Source organism: Mixophyes fleayi, chromosome 8 (genome assembly GCF_038048845.1).
Source record: "Mixophyes fleayi isolate aMixFle1 chromosome 8, aMixFle1.hap1, whole genome shotgun sequence".
Lineage (NCBI taxonomy): Eukaryota > Metazoa > Chordata > Amphibia > Anura > Limnodynastidae > Mixophyes > Mixophyes fleayi.
In genome coordinates, this window is record NC_134409.1 from 103,466,490 (window position 1) to 103,475,507 (window position 9,018).

The window sequence follows — 9,018 nt, forward strand, 5'->3', positions numbered from 1 at the left end:
ACAGTGAAGAGGAGTGTAAATAAAGATTCTTTTTAAAGCAATGGTTCAATGATTTGGGCACTAGGCCATCTGTTGCACTGCACCTAAAGTTGCCACACCTGTGTCCCAACACCTTAAAAGAGACATTGCTGGAAACCTGCTTGTGTCATATATAGCCAGGCGTGAGGGAGTGCATTACCCACCTATGCACCCCTAGGACCACATCAATCTCCCTCACATACCAAGCTAGAAAAAAAAAAAAAAAAAAAACTAACAACAACTTTAACCATTTTGTCCTAATACTTATCTATATACATTATAATTTTTCCCTCTGAAAACGAAAACATTCCACCAGGCAATGACCAGGTCACTTGCTAGGTATGTACTGGTTTCAGGTACGGAGTAACTTTGATTCTAGTTCACAAGCAAGATTGTGGTTTATGTTGTTTGTATAATTTTCACAACAGGTCTGCTAGAAGCACATAAAAATAACGGTGCTTCACAATTGGGGTTTTGTTTCCTGAACAACCCAAACACACGTTGTTGGATCAGACTATCAAGAGCAGCTTTCCTATAGTGGTCCTCAGTACAGTGGAGTACAGAGGACAGTTGTATTAAGCAAACAGCATGGGTCCACCAGTGCTGTACAACTCCTCTACATGGATAAAAGTGTCTCTATAACCTTAATATTATAAGTTTATAATTTCCTTTACTTGTAAGACGTTCTTTGCCAAAATTAAAGGGAAGTGCTGGTTAAATCATCAAATAAAGTTACTTTCTGCACAGTATGTACAACATCCGTGTTAGAATCTGCAGTATTGTACATTAATAAAAATAGAATAAAAGAAACAACACTACTGGTTTGGCATTCTCAATACCTATTTATTTTTAGAACAAAGCTGGAGTGGACTGTATAAAATATTTTCATCCGAGTCTCTTCTCACCTTTCTACCCCCACCCATACTAGTTTTCCGTACACCCCATTAGCAGTATATACAGCAAAATCCATGTTTACCTAATATTTAAAATACGTGGACATATAAACTATATTCAAGTATCCAGATAGGAGGGATTCCAATTTAGAGGACTGTTCTACATCGGGAATATATTAACTTTAAAATAACAAACACCTTTTGTAGCTGGAGTGATAGCAACAAAAACAGAATGCTCCACGATTGCTTGTCTCTTTTACAACCTAGGGATTAATAGAAGACAAAGTATTGACGCTGTTCCTTTTAGTATAACCCTATGCCTACAGTTCAGAGGTAAAAAGAAAAGGAGGGCTGCTGTCATTTCTCAATGAGTCGTTCCATTTTGGGGTTGATGAAGGAGAATCCTTGGAATGCGGTCTGGTCTATTGAATCTATGAGGTTCTTGTCACCGCAGGACAGCCGTGGTTTCTCGCTGAGGAACTCGCGGTCAAAGTTGGTATAGTCACCAGGAGACTTCTATGAAAACAAAATCGGTGACACTTTGAATATAAGGTAGACAAGACAATGTGACGACACACTAATATAAGGAGTTCACCCCAAGTCTTCACGTGCAGCATGACCAGACTGGTGGGAAAGCTTAAACATTCTCTATATTGCATGGGGTGATACACTGTTGCTATATAAAAGGTCCATGCATAACATTCACACTATTTGGAGTAGTCTTAGGGCTAGATTTACTAAGCTGCGGGTTTGAAAAAGTAAGGATGTTGCCTATAGCAACCAATCAGATTCTAGTTGTCATTCTGTAGAAAGCATTTAATAAATAAAAACTAGAATCTGATTGGTTGCTATAGGCAACATCCCCACTTTTTCAAACCCGCAGCTTAGTAAATCTAGCCCTAAGAGTTTGTGGTTCAGGGGTTATGAAACCATTGTTATAAGTATCAAGCAACGGATACAATATATTCTGGTAAAATGTGGATACAAGCAGGTTTTCTATATATATATGTGCATATAAATATCCAGAGACATAAAAACAAATTAGCTTTAGAGTTTCCATTAGTAAGCAGAAACCCAACAGGTTGTGCTCTAGGTGATCCCATGTCATAGATAGGAGCTACCCAGCTACAAGAACGTACCACTTTAGGTTTAAAGGGGGGGTCCACTTCTTTCTTTTCCAAAGCAGTCCAATTAATGGTCTTGAAGAACGCATGTAGTTTGATGTTCCCGATTATGCCAAGTCTCTTTGTGGGGTCCCTCTCAAACAGCTTGAAAACAAACACAAATAAATCTAAGAAACAGATAACTAGACACTCATCAGCTTTGTTTATACCAATATTCAAGTTGTGACATTAGAGACAGTCATTATTGCACACGACAGCCGATTACAATAAAGGGTCTCCTGTACCTTCTCCAGAATGTCCTTTGACTCCTTTGTGATCCAGCGTGGAAAGTGGGGAGTGTCCACCCGAATTGACTCAAACAGCTCATCCTCATCATCCCCATGGAAAGGGGATTGTCCAATCAGCATCTCATACAACAGAACTCCAAATGACCACCAGTCCACAGAAAACGTGTATTTGTGTCCAAGCAATATCTGCGGGTTTACAGTTAGAGACTTTACACACAAGATGCCAAATAGCTTAATAGTACATCACTGGCCAATAAAACAGATACATTGAAATGAGGAATTCAAATATGTGTAATAACTAGAGTCACAATACTAACCCAAATAGCTGAATAATGTTTGGTATTTCTTTGAAAGTAGTAATACTAAATACAACTAGCCCTAAAAAGGAGCTTAACTGAAATCAATATACAAAATGGGACTTGTGTGGGAAGAAATATTCCTGAGTACCAAATTCTTCTTCAACATTGGAATTCAGAGAAAAACAGGAAGCAATGCAGCGCTGATTAAGTAAGCAGTATAAAAGAAAATTGCTTATACCAAGTGAGTTTTTAAATACTCACACCTTCACATATAAAAAACATATTTGAAAATATCTCAGGATGCTCTTTGATATAAAATTAACTTCTATTTTTAGCAAAGACTGTCTACTTTACAAAGAGTTCTGAGTGTTGAGCTACTGTCTCACCTCTGGAGCGATATAATCTGGGGTTCCGCAGAATGTGCTGGCTTTATTTTCTGCAAAGATATTTTCTTTGCACATCCCAAAGTCAGCAATTTTGATATGACCGTCCTTGTCCAACATCACGTTGTCCAACTTCAGATCCCTGCAGTGAAAGAACATGGTGAGTTTTGAGCAACCTTGTCGCAATGGTGAAAATAATATTATTTCAGCTTTAGTTTTAATGGACGTGTGTTTTGCTTGACCTCCGATTAGTGAATCAAATACAATTGAATAAGATTGCTTACAATTTAAATACATGCAGCTAGCTGTTACATGTTGTTCTTAGTCCACTTTATTGTCTAGTCAGCTATGCTTCCATGAATCTTTATGTGAACAGAAGAGGAAATGACATCTAGACATGACCATATGTATTTATATATTATAATAATAGAGATGAACCACTCTCCTCTCTAAAATATACACTGCAGACACTCTAATGGTTTGGGAAAGCATGATATATACTAGTTCTTTTTATATAGTCATAAATCAGTAAAGTTTAATTCATAGTAAAGGGTGCACTTTAAAAGGGGTACTCTGAGTGTTTCCACTCAAAGAATCATATGCATTATTGTATTAAACTTAATAGGCCCGATTTATTAGGGACATTACTCATTTTCTTTACCTAAGTTTTCTCCTGGACAAAACCATGTTACAATGCAAGGGGTGCATACTAATTTATTATGTTGATCTAGGGGGAAAAAAGCCAGTATTTTCCTTATGTGCAACTTTCAATGTCAGTGTACAAATAAGCTATCAAGTATTTTTGTGCTTTGAAGAAAAAACAGACAGTATTTTTCTTATGTGCAAAATAATAAATTAATTTGCACCCCTTGCATTGCAAAATGATTTGTCCAGAAAACTTATACCCCATTCATACTGCACCAAAATCCCGGGTTTTTGCCGGGGCGAGCTCAAACGACCCGGGCCTTGGTGCAGTATGAATGGTACAAGTCAAAAATCCCGGGTCTAAAAACCCGGGTCTTCAACCCGGGATTTATCGAGGGGTAATTCCCGGGTCGGACCCGGGTTGCCTGCACTATGAACCCGGGTTGCACAGAAAACAAGCCGATTGGTGATTTACCACTTAATGTGGTAAACAATCACCACCCACTTTTGCATCATCTTTCTGCGTCAAAAAAACAGTCAATTTTCAATGACATCACCATTTTTCAACCAATGAAAACTGCTCTGGTGATGACTCCCACAAATTGCCAGGGCACAGACTTGTGCAGTATGAATGGGGTCAACCCGGGAAATTCCCGGGTCCGAGGTGCAGTATGAATGGTGTTTCTGAGCTGGGACGCTCCGAGCCCCGGCAAAAACCTGGCTTAAAAAACCCGGGATATTGCCGGGGCGGCAGTATGAAAGCGGTATTACTCAGTTTCTTGCTTAACTTTCCTTAATGAATGAGGCCCAATGATTTAGTAGAAGATAGGTCTACTAACAATTTATTATGCATTAGTATCAGTAGATTCTTTCAAAGGGTTATATGAGATGTCAGCTGTATACATTTTATTGGCCTGCCTAAGTTAGTATTTAACAGATAATAAACCAGAAAATGATCATGGTATAGTGTAGAGAACACACAGCTTGTAAATCCCAGCTTGATATGTTGTCACACAGCAGAGGGAAATATACAGAAGTTTTACATTTACATCAAAACTACAACCGAGCAACAGGATAGTAAATAGAAGTTGGACAAACAATAGCTGCAGTGAATAATATGAAAAAAACAGCCAACACAATACACTAATAGTTGAATAAATCACGTGGGAAAAAAAAAAGATGAACATTTTAAAATGAAATATTTCTCTGCACCAAGATTAGTGAACTTGGTACAGCAGCCGATCAGACAGGAGTCACGGCCAATCCAGCGAGGTGCCACATAACATGCCATCCGAGTATGGATAGCTATGGTGTTATAACACAAGCAACTTCCTCTTCTCTTATGCTGGTCGTGGCTGGGACAGTACTAATCTGGTAAAGGGCAGGGAAATACTGAAGTCCAGAAGTTGACACCCCCCAATAAAGGTTTACAGCTGTTATAAAGTAAACAAAAAGCATGAAAAGGGAAATATGCTACATCAGGCCTGGTCAACCTTGTGGCTCTCCAGGTGTTGTGAAACTACAAGCCCCAGCATGCATTGCTAGGTAAAAGCCAGACTACAGCTGACAGGGCATGTTGGGACTTGTAGTTTCACACCACCTGGAGAACCACAGGTTGGCCAGGCCTGTGCTACATCGTAAGGCAAGTAATAAGAAATATTACATAGATGTGTAACAGGGTTTCACCTTACCTATAGATAATACCCCTGGAGTGAAGGAACTGTAGTCCACATAGTATTTCAGCTGCATAGAACCTGCAGGACAGAGACATTTAATTGGACATCTGTATGCACAATTATCTCCAAGTATTGTTCAACAGCTTTATGTTGCTATGTTTCAAAACACCCTCTATTTATTTCTAAAATGTTGGTGCATAATGGTTATGTCAGCAGGGTCACTATTGGGAATAGGAACAAGTGTGCAGATCACAGCTTCCTTTGTACAGCACTTTATATAAGTGGAGAAGCTGCACTGGTATTTATTATGTAACTATAATGAAAGAGGACACAGACCATAACGACTTTACAGGAAGAGGAAATTCTAGGTAGGAAATATATCCCCTTCAAATGCCTTATTTCACTATGCCTACATATTTGGTGCCACAGTCCTTAGTGTGTACCCCAGACTTTGCATAATATATGTCAATACTTATGTGACATTTTCCCATGCTTTCTATGCTTTTATACCAAATTATCATTTTTCTATGTATGTATATTACACTTCCAATGTTTGGAATAACCATTTTGCATGAAACACTTGTATAAACACATCGCCTTTAAAGAAACCAAACTTTCCACGTTGCTTTCCTAGTAATTTTATCATTATTTAAGCACAAACTTACGTAGCCCTGTAGAGATCAAAACGACCCTTGTCCTGTATGTGGAACATTAAATCGCCTCCGTTCAGAAACTCCATGACAAAGAAGAGATGTTCCTTTTGTGAGGTATATGGAGAAAACCGTATGAGTACAGATTAATTATTTATCTCTAAATTATCACAACATGAGGTCCGCAGCGCCGTACAGAGGGAAAACAACAAGACAGTACAAGGTATAACAGTACAATACAGTAAACAAATAACACTGCAATTCTCAACACATTTATTGGGGTGCAAGGGGTATAACTAACTGGTTTCGAGCCACGGAAAGAAGTGCAAAGACACTGGTGGCAGGAGTCAGTGGGCAGAGAGCCCAAGGAGGAGGTGCGCAGTGTAGCTGGTGAGCAGAAATGATAGGTAATGAGAACAGGCGGGAAAGTGACAGACAAAAGGTTGGCACATGGGGGTGAGCCACACACACACACACACACACACACACACACACACACACTATAAAGGCTCAGCTCCTTCAGGCATTACCAACTTCCATAAAAATATGATAAACTTCCCTAACGCCAATAAAGGAGTTCTATAACATGTTCACATTATAGACAGATGGCTCAGTGGTCCACTAACAGGCAGTAATAGTAGACATTGACTATATAATGAAACAATCATCTGCACATTCAGTTACTCAGATACAGATCCGAGATCTATATTATGTAGAAACCTATTATCCAGAATATTCAGAAACTAGAAACTGAAAAGGGAAACAATTGCTCTTACTTGGTGAAAATGTCACACACAGATGTACTTGCTGAGCATTTCCTACAGGGTCTGGGCCTCATTTAGAGTAAATACAACAAGAAGGAGCAATTTTGTATAAACCAACGTTACACTGAAAGGGTTCAGAGGGGGTGCTTCCTCTAAACTCCAAGTTGCAGTGTAAAAATAGAGTTGCCCAGTACTTGTGTGCTAAATGCAAAAGCAGCCAGTATTATTCCTGTATGCAAAGAAAAAATAGTATTTGCACTCATTGCATCACAACATGTCCAGGCATTAATTTGCACCCTTTAGCTGAACTTCTTCCTAACTGTAAATGAGGCCCACTGTGAGGAGCTCTGCTAAACAATTTAGATTGGAATGAAATCCCATGTGGGGATAGATGTGGTTCATTTTAAGCTTAATTTTGGATATTGTAGTCCTGGTGTTCCAAGCTACTTGAAAACCCAATCATTCTTAATAATAAATCCTACGCATGCATCTTCTGTACCACCTAAGATAGGTCTGTGGCATATGCCATCACATTCTTCATGGACATTGATGAAACTGTAATGCCATGCCCAGATCACATGATGAATACTTGTGCAGCCATTAATGATGAGTACGTAGCTTATCATTTCACCAAGAACCCATGACATGACCTCAGTCTCAGAGATGCCACACATGCCTGAGTATATTATAAGACCACACATCTCTTCCTCCAGCTTGTGCAGGTGACAAGTACACGTTAATAAAAGCTGGGACAAGATCCTCTCGTCGCAGTCAGCTGGTTACCTTGGTCTGGAAGGAGCAGTAAATGTGGGTGAGAAAAGGGTTCTCCCAGGCCATGGCCAGCACGCGTTTCTCCACCATTGTACACTCCACGTCATCGTCAATCAGCACTACGTCCTTCTTCAGGGCTTTTATCGCAAAGAACTCATTCTTGCGCTTAAGCTCGGCTAATAGCACCTACAAGAATATAGGTGACATTTCGGTGAACTGTTTCGAAGATAAGGAAACACCTGAGATGTACCATTAATATTTACCTTCCCAAAGCTGCCTTTTCCAAGCACCTTGTGAAAAATAAAATTATCTGCTGAGAGACGGCTGCTGACGTTTGAGACCTTCACTGTGGGCTGAGGGGTAAGTCCCTCCCAGAGCTTGTCATACTGGTTGTCTGCTGAATAAAACATGGAAATTCCATTTACATGAAGGTAAAAATGAGGGTTACTGAAATGAGGTACAACATGAAACACAGGGCGGAGAGCTTTATATTTCCACCACTTGCCTGTAGCATCGGTCCCTTTTGCTCCTGGACCTTTTGGAATTACACCCTGGTAAATGCCAAAGTTATCCAAGCTGGAATCTGATTTCCTGTTGGATCTCTAAAATAAGGACATTCAGTTAAAAGGAAATCTGCAACTGTTTATCCATTAAATGAAAAAACCATATAATTCAACAAAATGATTGATCTTCACTTTTACACCTTTATCATTACATTACTCTTCAAGCCATATCAGAGGTGAATTTTGTGTATGGATATATAGCATTTATTCTGTGTGTGTATACGCATGAAGAATGTAGTGTGACAGAACCCCCATAAGCAAATTGCAGAAGAGGAACACACAGGATAAGGCTTCTTACCATGCTGACTTGGGTCAAAGCCTCCGCTAGAAGTTTCTGGTTGATGCCGCATAAATTAGCCACTTTGCCCTGACACTTGTGGTGGACATTCATAGCACATTCTATGGGAATTAATGAAATAACATTAATGAACAACAATATATGGAGAAATCGATAATGGGTGTTGAGTAAAAATCAGAGTTAAGGGTGACATCAAGACAGTAGAATGGGGGACTGAGGAAATTATGGTATTTGTGACAGTGAGGGAGACTTAAATAAAGATATAGATGGATTAACTTTTTTCCTCTTGTCTAACGTCACTTCTGATTACATCTAATCTGTTGTCTCCAGTCCATTCTCTGTGGATCCACAATTAATTTACTGACAAACGTAGCTAGACTATGATTTTAGCCATGAACATATGCGGCCTTAAACTGCATAACGGTGCTTCGGATGCATAATGGTTATTGATTATATAAAGCATAGGTTGCATTTTAAACCACATTTACTAGTTACCAACTGATAAAGAGAAGTCTTCTCTGGAGATATGCACAGAGTGGTGTTAAACTCAGAGCGGAGTGGGTAATGTGTGTTACAGACACTGACAAGTGTCTCTCTTGCATATAACCACATTATAACAGCCTCACATAACTGGGGTCATGAGTTTA

The 9,018-nt window shown here is 39.3% G+C and overlaps 1 protein-coding gene across 3 annotated transcripts in view; it reads right to left on the minus strand.

Moving 5' to 3' along the window:
• Positions 1-834: 834 nt before the first annotated feature.
• Positions 835-9,018, minus strand: part of PRKCD (protein kinase C delta) — a 47,894-nt gene continuing 39,710 nt past the window's right edge. For 2 of the 3 annotated variants that reach the window (XM_075183036.1, XM_075183037.1), the window contains exons 9-18: positions 8,372-8,472; positions 8,016-8,112; positions 7,774-7,907; positions 7,523-7,696; positions 5,991-6,082; positions 5,341-5,403; positions 3,008-3,146; positions 2,320-2,508; positions 2,051-2,179; positions 835-1,427 (exon numbers count right to left, since the gene is read on the minus strand). In XM_075183036.1, the coding sequence (XP_075039137.1) occupies positions 1,269-1,427; positions 2,051-2,179; positions 2,320-2,508; positions 3,008-3,146; positions 5,341-5,403; positions 5,991-6,082; positions 7,523-7,696; positions 7,774-7,907; positions 8,016-8,112; positions 8,372-8,472 (1,277 nt within the window). In that variant the 3' untranslated portion in view covers positions 835-1,268. The remainder of the gene's footprint in view (positions 1,428-2,050; positions 2,180-2,319; positions 2,509-3,007; positions 3,147-5,340; positions 5,404-5,990; positions 6,083-7,522; positions 7,697-7,773; positions 7,908-8,015; positions 8,113-8,371; positions 8,473-9,018) is intronic. The other variant, XM_075183038.1, reaches the window with a different exon arrangement.